Source organism: Salvelinus sp. IW2-2015, linkage group LG23 (genome assembly GCF_002910315.2).
Source record: "Salvelinus sp. IW2-2015 linkage group LG23, ASM291031v2, whole genome shotgun sequence".
Classification (NCBI taxonomy): domain Eukaryota; kingdom Metazoa; phylum Chordata; class Actinopteri; order Salmoniformes; family Salmonidae; genus Salvelinus; species Salvelinus sp. IW2-2015.
In genome coordinates this window covers 5943712-5965154 of record NC_036863.1, presented here as the reverse complement: position 1 = coordinate 5965154, position 21443 = coordinate 5943712, and the positions used below count along the sequence as shown (strand labels likewise).

Genomic DNA, 21443 nt, shown 5'->3' with positions numbered 1-21443 from the left:
CCGGTCCCAGCCCTCCCTCCCTCGCCCTTCCCACTGGACATATTATTTGTTTGGAGTCTGTCTTGTTAGCTGTAAGTAGATAGTGGGTTCAAGGTCCAGAGGCATTGTAATGGACGTGGCCGTGCACATACTGAAGTAAGTAGCCAGTGGCCAGACTAACTCACCACTTCTCAGGGCCATTGAGACAACGAGGCCTCTTATCACCAACAAAGGGTAGTTGATCACTGAAGTCTTTACAGTTTCCCCACCACCCATCCATGGAGAGCAGGAGAGGCTTGGGGAAAATCATGTGGGGGAAAAAGGTTGACTTCACCAGACTGCCACATACAGTACGAGCAGCAGAACAACCTTACTTCACCTTTAAGTTAGTCTGCCTCCCAAATGGTATCATATTCCCTTTATAGTTCACTAACTTTGACCAGTACTATAAAGGGAATAGGGTGCCATTTGGGATGCAGTATTATGCTCCTGACATTTATATTTGTATTTATTATGGATCCTCATTAGCTGCTGCCTACTCTTCCTGGGGTCCGGCAAAATTAAGGCAGTTATACAATTTTAAAAACATTACAATTTCATTACAGATTTCACAACACACTAAGTGTGTGCACTCAGGCCCATACACAACTACCACATATCTACAACGCAAAACCCATGTGTACGTGTGTGTAAAGTGCGTATCTTATCATGTGTGTGTATGCATGTGTCTGTGCATATGTTTGTGTTACTTCACAGTCCCCGCTGTTCCATAAGGTGTATTTTTAACTGCTTTTAAAATCTGATTCTACTGCTGCATCAGTTACCTGATGTGGAATAGGGTTACATGTAGTCATGGCTCTATGTAGTACTGTACGCCTCCCACAGTCTATTCTGGACTTGGGGACTGTGAAGGGACTTCTGGTGGCATGTCTTGTGGGGTATGCATGGGTGCCTGAGCTTTGTGCTTCTTATTTAAAACATACAGTTCAGTACTTTCAGCTTGTCAACACCTTACAAAAACAAGTAATGAGGAAGTCACTCTCTCTTCCACTTTGAGCCATGAGAGATTGACATGTAAGTCATTAATGTTAGCTCTCCATGTACTTTTATGGGCCAGCCATGCTGCCCTGCTGAACTGTTATAATGGCGCCGAAGGAGATGGCTGCCGTTTTACGATCCCGTAACAATTGTGCTATTGTGTATGTTTTTCCGCGTTATTTGTAACTTATTTTGTACATAATGTTTCTTCTACCGTGTCTTATGACCTGAAAAGAGCTTCTTGATATCAGTGCAGTGATTACTCACCCCATACTGGAGGAATTCTTCTTCTTCAACGAGTCGGACGGGAAGGATTTACTTCGGACACCTGACAGGGTCCTCATCCCCGTCATTCGCAGGAGGAAATATTGTGGACGACGGTCCGGGTGCCTTGTAAGGATCCGTCGCCTAGAGGGTAATCTACATTTACCAACTCTCCTACTAGCCAATGCACAATCAATCGATAATAAAAATAGATTAACTACAAGCACATATGGGACATTAAAAACTGTAATGTCTTATGTTTCACCGAGTCATGGCTGAACGACGACATGATTAACATACCGTTGGAGGGTTTTAAGCTTTTTTGGCAGGATAGAACAGCAGCCTCTGGTAAGACAAGGGGCGGCGGCCTATGTATATTTGTAAACAACATCTGATGCACGAAATCTAAGGAAGTCTCAAGGTTTTGCTTGCCTGAGGTAGAGTATCTCATGATAAGCTGTAGACCACACTATTTACCAAGAGAGTTTACATCTATATTTTTCATAGCTGTCTATATACCACCGCAGACCGATGCTAGCACTAAGACCGCACTCGATGAGCTGTATACCGCCATAAGCAAACAGGAAAACACTCATCCAGAAGAGGAGCTCCTAGTGGCCGAGAACTTCAATGCTGGGAAACTCAAATCCGTTGTACCTAATCTCTACCAGCATGTTAAATGTGTAACCAGAGGGGGAAAAAACTCAAGACCACCTTTACTCCACACACAGAGACACGTACAAAGCTCTCCCTCGCCCTCCATTTGGCAAATCTGACCATAATTCTATCCTCCTGATTCCTGCTTACAAGCAAAATCTAAAGCAGGAAGCACCAGTGACTCATCAATAAGATCACTATCAATAAGATCAAGATCACAGATGAAGCAGATGCTAAGCTACAGGACTGTTTTGCTAGCACAGACTGGAATATTTTCCGGGATTCTTCCGATGTCATTGAGGAGTACACTGTCTTCATCAATAAGTGCATCGATGACAGCATCCCCGCAGTGAAGTATGTACATACCCCAACCAGAAGCCATGGATTACAGGCAGCATCCACTGAGCTAAAGGGTAGAGCTGACGCTTTCAAGGAGCAGGACTCTAACCCGGAAGCTTATAAGAAATCCCGCTATACCCTCCGACGAACCATCAAACAGGCAAAGCTACACCGGCTCCGACACTCGTCGGATGTGGCGGAGCTTGCAAACTATTACAGACTACAAAGGGAAACACAGCCGTGAGCTGGCCAGTGACACAAACCTACCAAACGAGCTAAATTACTTCTATGCTCGCTTCGAGGCAAGAATCACTGATACATGCATGAGAGCACCAGCTGTTCCGGACGACTGTGTGATCATGCTCTCCGAGCCAATGTGAGTAAGACCTTTAAACAGGTCAACATTCACAAGGCCGCAGAGCCAGACGGATTACCAGGACGTGTACTGTGAGCATGCACTGACCAACTGGCAAGTGTCTTCACTGACATTTTAAACCAGTCCCTGACTGAGGTTGTAATACCAACATGTTTCAAGCAGACCACCATAGTCCCTCTGCCCAAAAACACAAAGATAACCTGCCTAAATGAAGACCGACCCGTAGCACTCATGTCTGTAGCCATGAAGTGCTTTGAAAGGCTGGTCATGGCTCACATCAACACCATTATCCCAGAAACCCTAGACCCACTTAAATTTGCATACCGCCCCAACAGATCCACAGATGATGCAATCTATATTGCACCTAACACTGCCCTTTCCCACCTGGACAAAAGGAATACCTATGTGAGAATGCTATTCATTGACTACAGCTTAGCGTTCAACAACATAGTGCCCTCAAAGCTCATCACTAAGCTAAGGACCCTGGGACTAAACACCTCTCTCCGCAGCTGGATCCTGGACTTCCTGACGGGCCGCCCCCAGGTGGTAAGGGTAGGTAACAACACATCTGCCACGCTGATCCTCAACACAGGGGCCCCTCAGGGGTGCGTGCTCAGTCCCATCCTGTACTCCCTGTTCACTCATGACTGCATGGCCAGGCATGACTCCAACACCATCATCAAGTTTGCCGATGACACAACAGAGGTAGGCCTGATCACCGACAACGATGAGACAGCCTATAGGGAGGAGGTCAGAGACCTCGCAGTGTGCTGCCAGGACAACAACCTCTCCCTCAATGTGAGCAAGACAAAAGAGATGATTGTGGACTACAGGAAAAGGAGGACTGAGCATGCCCCCATTCGCATTGACAGGGCTGTAGTGGAACAGGTTGAGAGCTTCAAGTTCCTTGGTGTCCACATCACCAACAAACTATCTTGGTCCAAACACATTAAGACAGTCGTGAAGAGGGTATGACAAAGCATATTCCCCCTCAGGAGACTGAAAAGATTTGTCATGGGTCCTCAGATCCTCAAAAGGTTCTACAGCTGCACCATCGAGAGCATCCTGACTGGTTGCATCACTGCCTGGTATGGCAACTACTTGGCCTCTGACCTCAAGTCACTATAGAGGGTAGTGCGTACGGCCCAGTACATCACTGGGGCCAAGCTTCCTGCCATCCAGGACCTCTATACCAGGCGGTGTCAGAGGAAAGCCCTAAAAATTGAGACTCCAGCCACCCTAGTCATAGACTGTTCTCTCTGCTACAACACGGCAAGCGGTACCGGAGCACCAAGTCTAGCTCCAAAAGGCTTCTTAACAGCTTCTACCCCCAAGACATAAGACTCCTGAACAGCTAATCAAAAGGCTACCCAGACCCTTCTTTTACGCCGCTGCTACTCTCTGTTTATAATCTATGCATAGTCACTTTAACTCTACCTACATGTACATATAACCTCAATTACCTCGACTAACCGGTTCCCCCGCACATTGACTCTGTACCGGTACCCCGTGTACGTAGCCTCGCTTGTTATTTTACTGCTGCTGTTTAAATATTTGTTACTTTTATTTTCAATTTTTTTTTACTTATCTATTTTTTGCTTAACACTTTTTTATTTTATTTTCTTAATAAAATAAAATATTTTCTTTAGGGCTTGTAAGTAAGCATTCCCCTGTAAGGTCTACACCTGTTTTATTCGGCGCATGTGACAAATACAATTTGATTTGATTTGTTCTTAGCCAACTGCAATTTTCCCAAGTCCCTGTTTGTGGCACCTGACCACACAACTGAACAGTAGTCTAGGTGCGACAAAACCAGGGCCTGTAGGACCTGCCTTGTTGATTGTGTTGTTAAGAATGCAGAGCAGTGCTTTATTATGGACAGACTTCTACCCATCTTAGCTAATGATGTATCAATATGTTTTGACCATGACAGTTTACAATCCAGGGTTACTCCAAGCAGTTAAGTCACCTCAACTTGCTCAATTTCCACATTATTCATTACGAGATGTAGTTGAGGTTTAGGGTTTTAGTTTTGGAAATATTTAGGACTATTTAGGACTAACTTATTCCTTGCTACCAATTCCGAAACTAACTGCAGTTCTTTGTTAAGTGTTGTCATGCTCACTCATTTCACCACGGCCAGCAATGTGTTTCAAGTCACGTCTCCAAACGTGTCCCAGTCAATAACTTATTCACACAGCAGTGTCTGGGAAAACAGAGGAGCCAGTGTATAGTGGCCACCCAAATTGACCCCTTGAATGCATAATTAGACCTTAGAAGCAGTAGCATTACGTCACTAAGTCCCAAATGACACCCTATGTTCAAAAGTAGTGAACTAGGTAGAGAATAGGGAGCCATTTGTGACACAGCCTTTGTAGGAAAGGCCTTTGACTGAATCAACATCCAAATGGTCTTGTGTCACCATGGATACAGAGCTAATAGCCAACTGGCAGAGAGCAGTGGAGCTGCCTCTCTCCTCTGAAACCATGGAGTTGACTAGAAAACAAGTAGTGCCCACATTGGCAGGTTTCTTCTCTCTGGCATTGGCTTCTATGGTCTGCTGCTGTGTCAGTGTTCATGGTGAAAACACCAAAGTAACTTCAAACCGTTCATTAGAGCACAACGTTCAGATGACCAAAGACAAGTCGGGTATTAGACATTGGTGGATTCCTTTTTGGCTCACGGATGGTTATATTTTGAGGCAGGGAACTTCAATCAACATGGTTAAAGTGGGTGTGGGAGGGAGGTAGATAGGGTGTGGATGTTGGTTATCCACACATGCTTTATGAGAAACACACACACAAAGCTGAAATGCTTAGCACAGCCCTATGCCTTGTACTGCCATACAGTATTTAAGTGTGTCATGGTGTAATAAATCCAGTGGCAATTTTTTTGAAGGTGATGCATGCAAGCAAAGCCACTACACAACACTAAACAATACATTAATTGTACTATAACAGTGACAAACGGTGCCCACAAACTGTTAGGGCATAAATAAAGCTGTCCCAACAGCAGAGTCCCAACAGCAGTCCCAACACCTTACCACTGCTACACCTGCCTATCAGCGGAACCTTGTCTGGCAGAGAAACAGTTCCTTCAGCCTCATTTACTGCCTTCAAAAAAAACTAAGCTGATATGGCTGACTTGCTTAAACAAATGTCGTTTCTACTGACAATTGAGATGCACAAACTATGGCATAAGGGGACAACGAGCGGATAAAAAAAATGGCGCCGGAAGAAATGGCAGCAGTTTTACGGGCGCCCAACCAATGGTGCTATTATTTCGTTTTTTTGGTGTTATTTGTAACTTATTTTTTACATAATGTTTCTACCACCATATCTTACAGCAAAAAAGAGTTTCTGGATATCAGGACAGCGATCACTCACCTCGGATTAGACTGAGAGCTTCTGGATATCAGGACAGCGATCACTCACGAGATAGCTTATCTCGATTAGACTGAGAGCTTCTGGATATCAGGACAGCGATCACTCACCTCGGATTAGACTGAGAGCTTCTGGATATCAGGACAGCGATCACTCACCTGTGTGTTCAATAAAGACATGAAAATGTATAATTGTTTGTGTTATTAGTTTAAGCAGATTGCGTTTGTCTATTGTTGTGACCTAGATGAAGATCAGATCAAATTTGATGACCAATTTATGCAGAAATCCAGGTAATTCCAAAGGGTTCACATACTTTTTCTTGCCACTGTACATATCTCCCTGGCATATTACATAATTTATGCACCTTGTTGTGCTGTGCTCACTTGAACAGGAAGCTGGTCCTTCAAGGGCAATTTTTTAAATCAAACTTTATCATCAAARTCTGGCATTCTCTGGATTTATGGTGCTTTCAAGGCAGCTGGGAACTCACAAAAAAACTAGTTTGGGCCTCCCGSGTGGCGCAGTGGTCTAAGGCACTGCATCGCAGTRCTAGCTGTGCCACCAGAGACTTTGGGTTCGAGCCCAGGCTCTGTYRCRGCCGGCCGCGACCGGGAGGTCCATGGGGCGACGCACAATTGGCCTAGCGTCGTCCGGGTTAGGGAGGGTTTGGCCGGTAGGGATATCCTTGTCTCATCGTGCACTAGCGACTCCTGTGGCGGGCCGGGTGCAGTGCACGCTGACCAGGTTGCTAGGTGTACGGTGTTTCCTCCGACACATTGGTGCGGCTGGCTTCCGGGTTGGATGTGCGCTGTGTTAAGAAGCAGTGCGGCTTGGTTGGGTTGTGTTTCGGAGGACACATGGCTCTTGACCTTCGTCTCTCCCGAGCCCGTACGGGAGTTGTAGCATTGAGACAAGACAGTAACTACTAACAATTGGATACCACGAAATTGGGGAGAAAAAGGGGGTAAAAAAAAAACAAAAAAAACAAAACAAGTTTGAATCATGATGACGTCAGTGATCTTCAAGTCATAGCTCTAAAAAGAGGCCTGACTTACAATTCCGAGTTGGATGACCGTTCAAAACGTATTTTCCCAGTCTGAGCTAGTTCTCAGCTGTCTTGAACTCACTGAAGTCAGATTTCTCAGTTCTGAGTTAACAGTTGTTTTGAGCGTGACAGAAATCATACTGGATTGACAGCATGGCCAATGTTGAATGTTTAAAATTTTAAGCTTGGAAAAGAGAACCTTAAACCAAGAATTGGGACCACACACCCACTCCACTGAATAGCAGGCTCGTGATTGCTTTGCAATGCTTGCAGTTAAGTCACTGATTCCTTCCAAACCACTCATTGTTGAATTTCCAACTTGTTTATGTCCAATGGATGATGAGCACCGATAGGTTTAATCTATAATTACTCTTCATATGACAAGGATTAAAAAAGATTTACCAGTAGATTGTCGACTTGATTCATGATGATGACTGCTAGCTAAGATTTTGAAAGTATGATGTTGACATGATCAGTCCAATCAAAGCTACCGTAGATACAGTATAACGTGATTTTACATCATACTATCGGTGGCCAATGACCTTGAGCCTTCTTGGATGGGCACTTCTAATGTAACTCTATAGCAGTCCCCATGAGTGACAGAACACTGAGCCAATCACAGCGCAACTAGAGAACATTACCGACCCCTACGCTCCATATTTTCCGTTGGCTGCCCCACCACCACAGAAAGCACTGAGCTAGACTGAAAACCCTGCATGTTGGAGCTGCCTTACTCAAGAAAGCAAAAAAACAGACCATGAGACTTTATTAACTCAATGATAATTATTATTATTTCTACATTGTTTGCAAACTGATATGTGACACGTACTAATGCCAAAATAACATGCAAAAGAGACAACCCAAAAAAATCTATAAATATATACATGTACAGTACCAGTCAAAAGTTTGGACACATCTACTCATTCAATGGTTTTTCTTTATTTTTACTATTTTCTACATTGTAGAAAAATAGTGAAGACATCAAAACTAAGAAACAACACATATGGAATCATGTAGTAACTAAAAAAGTGTTAAATCGAAATATATTCTGGATTCTTCAAAGTAGCCACCCTTTGCCTTGATGACATCTTTGCACACTCTTGGCATTCTCTCAACCAGCTTCATGAGGAATCCTGGAGGTGTGTTTTGGGTCATTGTCCTGTTGAAAAACAAATTATAGTCCCACTAAGCGCTAACCAGATGGGATGGCGTATCGCTGCAGAATGCTGTGGTGGCCATGCTGGTTAAGTGTACCTTGAATTCTAAATAAATCACAGACAGTGTCACCAGCAAAGCACACCCACACCATCACACCTCCTCCTCCGTGCTTCACGGTGGGAACCACACATGCAGATATCATCCATTCACCTACTCTGCGTCTCACAAAGACACGGCGGTTGGAACCAAAAATCATTAATTTGGACTCATCAGACGAAACGACAGATTTCCACTGGTCTAATGTCCATTGCTTGTGTTTCTTGGCCCAAGTAAGTCTCTTCTCATTATTGGTGTCTTTTAGTAGTGGTTTCTTTGCAGCAATTCGACCATGAATGCCTGATTCACGCAGTCTCCTCTGAACAGTTGATGTTGAGATGTGTCTGTTACTTGAACTCTGTGAAGCATTTATTTGGGCTGCAATTTATGTGGCTGGTAACTGTAATTAACTTATCCTCTGCAGCAGAGGTAACTCTGGTTCTTCCTTTCCTGTGGCGGTCCTCATGAGAGCCAATTTCATCATAGCGCTTGATGGTTTTTGCGAATGCACCTGAAGAAACTTTCAAAGTTATTGACATTTTCTGCATTGACTGACCTTCATGTCTTAAAGGAATGATGGTCTGTCGTTTCTCTTTACTTGTGAGCTGTTCTTGCCATAATATGGACTTGGTCTTTTACCAAATAGGACTATCTTCTGTATACCACCCCCACCTTGTCACAACATAACTGATTGGCTCAAACGCATTAAGAAGGAAAGAAATTCCACTATTTAACTTTTAACAAGGCACACCTGTTAATTGAAATGCATTCCAGGTGACTACCTCATGAAGCTGGTTGAGAGAATGCCAAGAGTGTGCAAAGCTGTCATCAAGGCAAAGGGTGGCTAATTTGAAGAATCTAAAATCTAAAATAGATTTTGATTTGTTTAACACTTTTTTGGTTACGGCATGATTCATATGTGTTAATTCATAGTTGATGTCTTCACTATTTTTCTCCAATGTAGAAAATAGTCCCCACAAAAATGAACTTGAGTAGGTGTGTCCAAACGTTTGACTGGTACTTTTGCTCTGCCCCACCTGCCCTGAACGACGGGTCGCCAATGAATGAATCCCCCAGAAACTCTTGATCTATAATCCCTGTTCTGCTGTTCATTTACTATGCATTGTATGATTGCAACATGGACACAAAATATTTCCATGTCTTCCAACCATGATACAGTATGTCAATATGTGAAAGCATTCCGTTCACTGCTTAGAGCCTTAGGCCAGGCATCCCCTTAWTTAAAGCAGTTGTGTGGTATATGGGTTTGGCTGCAGTAGCAGCTGCTCGGGACTGTGAGTTCTACCACTGTTTACAGAACTACAGCTCTCCTCTCATGACTGCAGGAGCAGACCCCAGAGTCAGACCATATTGCTGGGTTGTCTGCCAGACAGGCCCAGACGAGGCAGGCTCACTGTGGGGAGATTGATGGGAGAGACCGGCTTTTTTATATACAACACACAAAATTTATTTTTAGATGTCCCCCCCACATCAAGACCCAAGGAAAACGTCCCCCCCCCCCTCTTGAAAATAGGATGTGTCCTGTGATCCTGCTGCCAGAGATGTCTGACTCAGCACAGTTGAAGTGGGGGGCTTTTCATAACGTGATCCATGAAAGAGAAGAGAAATGTATTCTGAATTCCGCTAAATACTTGTGTATAGAGCTGAGCAGCAGCTGTCTTTAGTGCAGATAGCACTATGTGATGACTAGATATTACTTTTTTCCATACTTGAAGATTCATCTCCACAAGCAAATTGTAGCCTAGCTAACACACTGCTTGACCATCCAAAGGGGAAACATCGGCAGGCCCTGATGTTGTTTTCATTTCATTGCACAGGACAACATGACAGAGATGAATGAAGTTTATTGATTTATGAACCATTTCTTWAAASGGGCAATCTGCCGTTGCTACATCCATTTTAGGACTTATAAATGAATGATACACCATTGATTCTTGAAGAATGTAACTTAGAAATGCTGCGTGATCTTAGTTCAACTATAACACTCCATCAGAACCCAAAGTTTGTGTTACTTCAATGTTTGTAAACATTGTAAATGTAAACAAACACAGTATAGCCCCAAAACATGGTTCCGATGATAATGTTGATATCATGGATGGTCAGTCCTTGCATCCACAACGCTGTCTATGAATTTGAGAGTGGTTACATTTCTGCAGGCCCATCCCTCAGCTTTTTACCAAAACAGAGGCAGGGTTCCTACTTTGTTATTGTTTCAATAGAAGCATATGTCTTTACCACTGTAAGCAGCAAGGCTACACAAACATCATTGGGAGGAGATGGGGCTGGAGGGGGGTGATGGTATAAGTAGCATATCATCATGTCTCTCAGCAATGCCCTTCCTGGGCAGGAAGTTGATTCGTAGCAGATATGAACATATGGCACCAGCATCATTGGCGTACCACACACCCCTACAGCCCCCACAAGGAGGAGGGGACCACGGGCTCTGGGGGCCCCAACCCACAAAATAAATAATGTCTATTAGCTGTAAAACTGTAACAATCTCTCAGCACCATGGCAATATATCTAGAATTGCAGGAAATTAGTTAAAAAATTCAAAATTCTCTCAGCATCATTTAAAAATGCGTAGAAAAAAGATCAAGAGCTATTAGAAGCTCCAGTGTATGGAACACCTGCAGTAACAGGTGGAGCTGGGCTGGGTGCTCCTCAAGGGTCTGTATTGGGTTCCATGCCAGGAGTGTGGAGCGGTAAGCACCTCAAGGACATCAATCAATAGAGACTGTCTGTGTTTGGATCCCAGCAGCATGTCTGGATCCCTGCCTCTATTCTCTGGTTCTGGTTCTATTCATCCAGCCACCTCATAATTACCCCTCAGAGGATCATGGCATCCTCTCAACTGGAGTGCCATGATTTGTGCATCTTCACAGTAACAACTCATTGTTTCAACACACTTTCCCTCTTGCTCAATGTTCAAACTTTCAGCCTCCTAGGGCTGCAAGTCTCATTTTGCCATTGGCTGGTAATGAGTTAATGCTTTCTAACGACATAATATACAGACTTGGTTTAACTCATGCTGTCTTTAGGAAACCTCGGCACATCTGCGGATGGCTTGGCCATTATGTCATATTAACTCAGCTATAATTACACCACCCATGTAATTTCAGAGAGTAGCACACTGGATGAGATGTATCGAGGGTTTTTGGTGTTCTGGATGTACGTCCAGGAAGTTATTTTCTTTTCATGATCTTCATATTGTGGTCAGTGTTTTAGTAGCTGCCAAAAGGGGAAGAGAAAGAAAAACGCAAGTCATACAAGAACGAATAATGATGTGTGCAAAATCATATGGAAGCTGTATACATTCCACATAAAAAGACTATGATCATTCTTACCAGTAGTGTGCAGAAGAAAATATGTTTGGAAATCTCATGAATATACATTTTTGGCAAGGCTAAATTAGATTTACTCTTCATGTATGCCTGATAAGTTGGAATTTGTCCAATTATTTGATGCTTGGAGGAACAACTTCACCTGGGTCTAAATGACAAAGGCAGACATTCTCTTTGTCTTCCCTCTCTCTTCAAGATCAAAAGGCACTCCCCTGTTGTATTTAGTCCAGACTTGACCCCTCAGATGATTGTATCACGGCTATCTAATATATGCCATTTAGGAGACGCTTTTATCCAAAGCAACTTACAGTCATGCGTGCATACRTTTTACGTATGGKTGGCCCCAGCTGGAATCGAACCCACAACCCTTGGAGTTGCAAGTGCTATGCTCTACCGACTGAGCCACACGGGACCATTTTATGAAGTTGAGACCAAGTTGTTGAGGAAAAGGAAGCCTYGTCTCTTTTCTCACAGTGGCAGAGGGGCACTCCCACGACTGACCTGTTTGTCTCACTGCCCGCTGGTGTGGCACTTTTCATGCGGTTGCTATGGACACTACTAAAACATGTTGCCAGCTGCTCTGAGAGAGAAAGGGAGAGGGAAAGAGAGAGAGGAGGAGTAGGGGCAGAGAGTATCAATGTGAAAGAAACAGAAARAGGGAGGAGAAGTAGAGCGAGCGAGAGAGCAGCTCCTGCGAGCAGCTCCTATTGTTCCTGAGAGGGGATCTCCGGCCATACAGCCTGCTCTGGCCTGATGTTTGGGACAGCTGAGCTGGTCTTTCCTGTTTCCTGTCTGCATCAGTCACTTATCCTCAGACACTCGGCAGGAATTTAGGGAAAACATCCTCTAACAATAATGACCAAAAAATACCAAAGAAAGTCTGCCCTGATAGCTGTGTTTTTGTTTTTCAGAGGTTAGTAGAAGTATGTATGCTATACTTTAATGTGCATGTTCAACCAGGGAATCAGGTTGCACAGTCACCGATAATGTACAACTTTGATATCAAATTATTACATTGCTCTAATTACAGTGAAATATATATATATATACACAGAGAGAGAGAGAGAGAGAGAGAGAGCGAGAGAGAGAGAAGCAGTCAAAAGTTGACACATCTACTCTTATTCAAGGGATTTTCTTTATTTTTACTATTTTCTACATTGTAGAATAATAGTGAAGACATCAAAACTATGAAATAACACATGGAACCATGTAGTAACCAAAAAGTTGTTAAACCAAAATATGTTTTATATTTTAGATTCTTCAAAAAAAGTGTTAACCAAATCAAAATAGATTTGAGATTCTTCAAAGTAGCCACCCTTTGCCCTGTCTCTTATACACATCTAGATGTGTATAAGAGACAGTAAAAGATCTCACCTCGTGGGGCATCAATGATCATGAGGAATGTGAGGGATCAGCCCAGAACTACACGGCAGGACCTGGTCAATGACCAGGACTGTCTCTTATACACATCTAGATGTGTATAAGAGACAGCATTAAAACTATGAAATAACACATGGAACCATGTAGTAACCAAAAAGTTGTTAAACCAAAATATGTTTTATATTTTAGATTCTTCAAAAAAAGTGTTAACCAAATCAAAATAGATTTGAGATTCTTCAAAGTAGCCACCCTTTGCCTTAATGACAGCTATGTGTGCCTTGAATTCTAAATAAGTCACAGACAGTGTCACCAGCAAAGCACCCCCTCCTCCTGCTTCACTGTGGCAACCAGACATGCAGAGATCATCCGTTCACCTACTCTACGACTCACAAAGACACAGCGTTTGGAACCAAATATCTCATCAGACCAAAGGACAGATGTCCACCTGTCTAATGTCCATTGCTCGTGTTTCTTGGCCCAAGCAAATCTCTTCTTTTTGGTGTCCTTTAGTAGTGGTTTCTTTGCAGCAATTCGACTATGAAGGCYTGATTCACACAGTCTCTTCTGAACAGTTGATGTTGAGATGTGTCTGTTACTTGAACTCTGTGAAGCATTTATTTGGGCTGCAATTTCTGAGGCTGGTAACTGTAATTACCTCTGCTGCAGAGTATAMGTTAACTCTGGGTCTTCCTTTCCTGTGGCTGTCCTCATGAGAGCCAGTTTCATCATAGCGCTTGATGGTTTTTGCGACTGCACTTGAAGAAACTTTCAATGTTCTTGAAATGTTCCAGATTGACTGACCTTCATATCTTAAAGTAATGATGGACTGTCGTTTCTCTTTGCTTATTTGAGCTGTTCTTGCCTTAATATGGACTTGGTATTTTACCAATGCCAAAAGTGTGCAAAGCTATCATCAAGGCAAAGGGTGGCTACTTTGAAGAATCTCAAATCTATTTTGATTTGGTTAACACTTTTTTTGGTTACTACATGATTCCATGTGTTATTTCATAGTTTTGATGTCTTCACTATTATTCTACAATGTAGAAAATAGTCAAAATAAAGAAAAACCCTTGAATGAGTAGGTGTGTCCAAACGTTTGATTGGAACTGTATATGTGAATATTTTGGATATACTGTATGTTTGAGGGCTCTTGGATGATGTTGTACTTTATCTAAGCAGTCAAATCACAGATTGGAAATGGAGTGGAATTAACTATTAGAATGGGATTTYTTTGGTGAAAGGTACTCCAAGGGAGAGGTTGTGTCCGGTGTCATCCCATTTGACTAATTTCCTCGTCTTTTAGCCATGTTTGGTGGGGCTGACATGTTTCTCAAACCTAAAGCCATCTGTTTGATTTTCATATCCAGTTTTATGTACACAACTCTAAGAAGGTAGAGATTTAGTGTATTGCATGGGTCTATAACCACATATCTCAAAGATGGATCTCAGCCACTATCAGACCTTGGCTGCTCATACTGGATGTAAACAAACTCCTAAGGATAGATTCCCTCTGTCATATTAACTACAGGGCAATGGACGCTCAATGTGTCCTCAACAATACCAAAATACCATATGCATTCGTGCTTTTTCCACTGATGGACAGCCTTTCTTTATATTCTTATTCAATAGTAATGTAGTTTCCTTTCCCAAGAGTTGGGGGGAGGTCAAGGTCACTCTTTATTCTCAATCTCATGAGTCTAAGAGCACAGCTCCTCCCAACAAGAACTAGCTAAACATTTGGATGATCATTATGGCTTTCTTTCCCAGAATCCTCCCAAACAAAACTGCTTCCAACTTTCAGGGTACAAATCTCTGTATAAACGGGGTTGAATAAACAAAACCAAACAAAACACACAAGATGGGGCATGATGCTCCTCTAGCCTTGCTATTCTTGCATTCTCACATTGCACAATAAAGGAATCTAAACTTAAGTCTTATTTGCAAATGGTGCAAGGATCAAAYAAGCCCAAAATCAAGTGTTGTCGTAGTGACAGGCATATCGGAATGGAATTTGGTTGCATCTCAGAAATGTCCTCTGATACTGAACATAGAAAGAGTTTCTCTATAACCTCTATCATTCAAACAATGTTTACACACAATTACATTATGTATTTCACCAGACATTTTGGAAATGGAACCATTTCAAAGATCATACATTGAGATACATATATATAGATTTTTTATTTTCTTCCATCTTTCAAGTTCAGCTGCATCTTTCAAGCTGCAATGTTCCAAAGGTGGATAGGGAATAACTGACATGCCAATTTTTAGTACCCTAGTATGTAGAGTGCTTAACCCCAGGTTTTACAGGCACCCATCCAATAAGACACTACAAATCACAGCTGTCAGAAACAACAGGTTGGTACCGTATGGAAGGGGAGGACAGGAATGCACTGAAGAAAGGAGAGATGGAATGAGTGAGTGAACAATTGAGTGAGGCCTGGTTTTAGAAACGAATTGGAACCAAGCCCAAATGACAGTGGGCTCCATAAGCACAATGGGGTGACAGGCATCCTCCACATCCAGTGAATGAGCTGCATTCCTATCTGATCCTGTTGATGAATTACACCATGGGAACGTGCATGTGGAGGGAGAGGAACCACACAGCCAATGCTTTCCAGATACAGCACTTTTATCTTCCTCTGAGCTTTACAAGTAAATATGGATTTGTTTAGACCTTAGAAGTTATAACTCTCAAGCTGAATGGATCTAAGGCCAATACGACCTGATTCAGTGACAATTAGATTTTATATATATATGCCTCACAGAAGCCCGGCATTTGTCATGTTTTGTGGGGTTTGAAGCTCTCCCAAAAGACTCCTCACATCGTGTTTATTCTGATGGACAGATAGCTAGCTGATGCCAAAGTAGGGACATTGGCCACATTACATAAGACAGACATGAAGTGTTTATCTTCAGCATAGCTCAGTGTTTACAGTAGAACTGAAATTAGTTGAAATACTGGAGCTCACAAGTCTTTCCATGGAGTTTCCAAGTACTCTCTTTGCGTCTCTCTCTCGCTCGCTCTCCCTCTGTTACGTCGAGTAACTTCAGTACTACATATGGTATTTGTGCCTCGTATCTACTGTATTATTAAACTACACTCCATTTTAATGTACAGTGACCTGAATTATTGGCAACCTAGGTAAATATGAAGAAAAAAAGGATGTTACACTCAACATAACCTCTAACGTCAATAAATTATTTTATTCAAAAACACGCATGTCAATTATTGGCACACCTAGACATTCCTATGAATAAAATCTTATTGATGTATATTCTGATTAAGATWAAAAAATACAAAGTTCATCTGAGTCTTTGGGAACTCTTAAGTGGTCATCCATGGCTTCCTGTTTCACTGGAGTATAAATATGAGGTGACACCAGGCTAAACTCAGTCATCCATCAACATGTGAAAGGCCAGAGAACACACAAAAGAAATGAGACAAATGGTTGTTGACCTTCACAAATCAGGTAATGGCTATAAAAAGTTAGCTAGCTACATCCCTGAAAATACCCATCACTATTAGGGTAATAATTAAGAAATGTAAAACCGGAGCTCTGATGAACCTGCCTGGAAGAGGACGCAACGGTATTTTGCACCCACGCAGTCAGGAGGGTTCAAGTGGCAAAAAAAAATCTCCAATGATCACAGTTGGAGAATTGCATAAGTCGGTCACATCTTGGGGTCAGAAAGTCTCCAAAACTACAATTAGACGCCACCTCCATGACAAGTTATTTGGAAGGGTTGCCAGATGAAAGCCTCTGCTGTCACTAAAACAAACTTTAGCACCTGGAATTTGCTAATGTCATTGGAACTTTGATTGGAACCAGGCTATGGTATGTTTTTTGCAACAAACACCAGAGGTGGGTTTGGCGTAAAAAGAGCCATGGTCATGCAGAAAATAACCTAGTCCCCACTGAAGTATGGTGGTGGATGTGATGTGGGGCTGTTTTACTTCCAATGGCCATGGGAACCTTGTCAGGATACATATCATGGACTCCCAAGTACCAGGAGATTTTAGGCCAAAATCTGTCTGCCTCTGCCAGGCGGCTAAAACTGGGTCGTCGTTAGATCTTCCAGCAGGACAATGATCCAAAGCATACCTTCAAATCCACACGAAGATGCTTCACTGACCATAGAATCAAGCTTTTGCAATGGACGTCCCAGTCCCCTGACCTAAACCCCATTAAAAACCTGTGGGATGAGCTGAAGAGGAGTCCACAAGCGAGGACCAAGGACTCTGAAGGATCTGGACAGATTCTGTATGGAGGAATGGTCTCAAATCCCTTCCTGTGTTCTCCCACTTCAAACATTCTAAGAGATGACTCAGAGCTGTTATCTTGGAAAAGGGAAGGTGTGTTCTCCCACCTCATCAAACATTCTAGGAGACGACACAGAGCGGTTATCTTGGCAAAGGGGTGTTCTCCCACCTCATCAAACATTCTAGGAGACGACTCAGAGCTGTTATCTTGGCAAAGGGAGGGTGCAAAGTACCACATGCAGGGGTGCCAATAAAAGACAAATTATTTTATTCAAAAACATGGATTACGATTTTTCTGTGAACAATCTTAACTTAAAAGGTTTGATTCACACAGTATGATATTGAGTAAGATCAAGCTGATAAACTGAACATTTTCAGACTTATTTACCTAGGATGCCAATAATTCATGAGGGCACTGTACATGCAAATATATTAATGAAGAGTAACGCATTCTAACCTAATGGTAAGAGATTTCAGCTGCTGTGAAAGCTCCCCACTTATACTGAGTCTAAAGTCTATCATGTTCTCCATGCATGATGAAAGTATGAGAGACAAGCTTCCTAGATGCCATGTTCCTTGCTGCTGCTGTTTGGTGATTGACTTGTGATTAACAGCATAACATGCCACCAATGTGGAAAATATTACACACTGCCTTTTAAGAGGAGTGTTCAAAGCCTTGGAATCAAGTCACTAACTGTTGGCCATGTTGCTAAACCACATCACTGTGCTATTAACAGACTTAATTAAAACCGACCAATTTCCCTCTTCCCTTCTCTGCCTCCTCGTGCATCTCTCTCCCTCTGTCTTACTCCCTCCCGCTCTCTGCAACCAGTGGTTGTTGAACGCGTTAATACGGCATGAAGACATATTTAATGGGGTATGAAGGGCTCCCCCGCCTTATGTTACAGATTATAGTAAACCACTGAATCTCAGCCATACATCTGTATGGTAAACTTGACATTTGTTTTTAAACAACCCTCAAGCTTCTCATGTTTTATCAAGTGACCCAAAATGTCCTCAAACATTTTGTGGGAGGAAAATCAAACATTCACCATACAATAAATGATTACTTTAATGTTGTGTAGGTTTTTGATCCCACCGTTTAGAACATTATTCAAAAAGGCAGCTGTGTTAAAAGTCTAGCACTAAAGTGTGCTTGTGACAAATTAAAAACCATTGAGTACTTGTTCTCACAACCCATAAACACATTGTAAGAGACAATGTTATGAAACCATGAAACCCGTTTTTGTGGCACCGGAATTTCAAACAAATACAAGGTCTCTAGGAAGTGGATGTCTCTGGATCAGTCAACTTCTGTGCATCCCAAATGGCACCAAAGCAGTGCACTATGTAGGGCATAGTGTGAAATTTGGTGGACAAGCCTAGACTCCAAGCTGGAGGTCAGAGTACATGCTGTTGGGTAAAGTGCCTTGTCAGGGACAGGATTATACCGCTCCACAAATTTGAACCCCTTGCTATTTTTATGCTGTGTGTCCACAGGCAAGTTAAACTACTATTCTCAACGTCACAATACATCATGCCTGTAAAAAAAATAATAGCTGAATCATGAGTATGATTTGACTTATTTCTTACTTTATTATATCTTAAAAAACAAATAGAAGAAACCAGAGTGAAATGTGTCTGCAAAACAATAAGTTAAACACGAAGGGATTCTGTGACTACACACGGTAAGCATTTAAAAAGGACACAGACGTGTGAAGGCAGAGTGACTAGTTATGTTTGTTAAACAGACATGAAACAAATATGTACAATTAGAACTTAAAACACCAAAATCATTTCACATAATTTACAAACTACTGTCCTAGTTGGCATTCCAGTAGCTAAACGTTAGGGTCATGGTGGATATTGAATAWCAAGCACTATGAGATCGAGTTAAAATACAATTAAAACTTGTTTTTTTAAAGAATCAAATATTTTACAAATAGCACTTTCATCCAACTACTGTTTGCCGTCCTTCAGGCTGCATGATTCTGTACAGGTCCACAAATGGAAGTGGTCATCCTAATTCATCCTACAATTTCAGGGGAAGAGACTTTGTTGCAAGCATGAATATTTCTGTCATTTCCAAAAGCACATAAATGCCCTCCCTGGACATGTAGAAATCTGATTAATTCATTGGACTTGGCTGTGATATATATATATATATATCAAACAAGAAAACAATATACACTTTCAAATTCCGTCTCTCAGCCAACAAGCACGGTCTGTCTCTACAAAATGTGACAAAGAACCTAAAATGATTGATTATTCCTGCATGTTCCTAGATTCGCAGGCTAGATCCTAGAGTCATTGTTTTCATGTCCTTGGGTCTCTACTCCCCACAGCTTTTTAAAAGCTGCAACAGTGGAGATACAAAATGCTTTTTCTTGTGGCACTGGAATGTACTAAAGCTGGGGTTCTTTAACTGTAGCAACCGTGTGAGAAGCAGTAAAAGCTAAATTCCATTCTCAGTCAGGTGCTTGACCCGAATTCCATTAACTGCATTTTAGTCAGCAGGGTTACAAATAGAAAACCACCCCCAGATGTGAGATGTCATTCTGTTGAATATTGCTTAAGTTTCAACAAGATCTAAAAGTCCTATTGACAAAGAAAAGCCCTCCGTTTTGTTGTACTCAGCAGGAGTAAAAATGTAAGGTCTGTCAGAAAAATGAATAGCATGCTGTACATTATGTGTGAAAGAGCTAGAGAGACTAGACACCTCTGGACACCACTCTCCCACTCTAAACTGACATGATCTTTTCCGGCGACAGCTTGGACATGTAGTGCACTGGATTGGAAAAACTTGCTACCTGCTGGGAGCTGTGGATAAGACTGAGGGGGGGTTGTGTTTAAAGTCTGACCAGCTCAGACCAGTTCAACCTTGGAGTTGGGGTAGACTGCAACCACGTCATATCCCTCAGGAGGCTGGACACGGGCCATGGCGTGGGTCTCACAGTACAGGTTCTCCTCAATGAAGAAGTAGCCCCTCTGCTTGAGGTTCAGGCCGCAGTCGTCACACATGAAGCACTCTATGTGGTACAGTTTGTCTCTGGCCTTCACGATGGTGCCCCTATACAGACCATGTTATTAGTCAAGCAATCAAATGCATTTCATAAAGCCCTTTTTACATCAGCAGTTGTCAAAGTGCATATGTTAGTAAAATGTTAAAGATAATTGCTTCTCAATAATTTTATAAATTAAGAGCTATTTGAATATCATACATTTTCTTAAGTACATCCCTGTTTATTCAAGTTACAAGTATGCCATTCATGGACGTGAGTATTTGCATAACCAATAAGGACTAAATCAGCTTCAAAAACAGCCATAACTCTGGTTGAATCTGAATGTCCCCTGTATCCAGCCCTTTATCCTACCCACTACTGCTATAAAAGTAGGTTCATTCTTTAGTGCCCTGCCTAAAACCCAGTGTAAACGCTCTATACAACAGATCCATTGTGCTAAGCCTCCACAACAGTCTTGTTCAAATGACATCACTGTTTATCCATGGTGCTTGAGCAGTGTGGGGATTACTAGCATATCTGGGTTCCTGAGGAGAGGGTGTGGTGCAGAGGTTGAATTATTTAAAAAAGTGATATATGAACATCTTATAAGCTTGGACCTGTTGGAGCATGACTAAACTGTGTCACAAATGGCACCCTATCCCCTATGCAGTCTCTGGTCAAACGTAGCACACCGTAGGCCTAGAGGGAAAAAGGTGCAATTTGTGGACGCACACCTAGTCTACAGTATAGTTGTCATCTTTTCGGTTTTATAATGACTCACACTATGCCGTTGCCACAGCGCGTGCACTGGGGGAGTTTCTGTAGACCAGGCATGGGGCCCATGGGGCCAGGAATGGGGCTGCCCAATTTAGGGACTGGGGATTGAACTGGGGACCTTAGGCTTCTCACTCCAGACCTGTCAGTGGGGGACACACCTGTGGACAAAGAAAAGACCTCGGTTAAGACCAGCAGAGTTCCAGGTACTGTACGAGGCTACGGGGTGAAGGTAACGAAGCTAATATTCCAGGTACTGTACGAGGCTACGGGGTGAAGGTAACGAAGCTAATATTCCAGGTAATGTATGAGGTTACGGGGTG

The 21443-nt window shown here is 42.5% G+C and overlaps 1 protein-coding gene across 1 annotated transcript in view; it reads right to left on the bottom strand.

The window, feature by feature from the left end:
- Positions 1–20205: 20205 nt before the first annotated feature.
- The window catches only part of LOC111950626 (PDZ and LIM domain protein 4), a 35900-nt gene continuing 34662 nt past the window's right edge, over positions 20206–21443 (bottom strand). Inside the window, exons 6-7 of the mRNA XM_023968367.2 lie at positions 21128–21281; positions 20206–20414 (exon numbers count right to left, since the gene is read on the bottom strand). Coding sequence (XP_023824135.1) covers positions 20210–20414; positions 21128–21281 — 359 coding nt within the window. The 3' untranslated portion in view covers positions 20206–20209. The remainder of the gene's footprint in view (positions 20415–21127; positions 21282–21443) is intronic.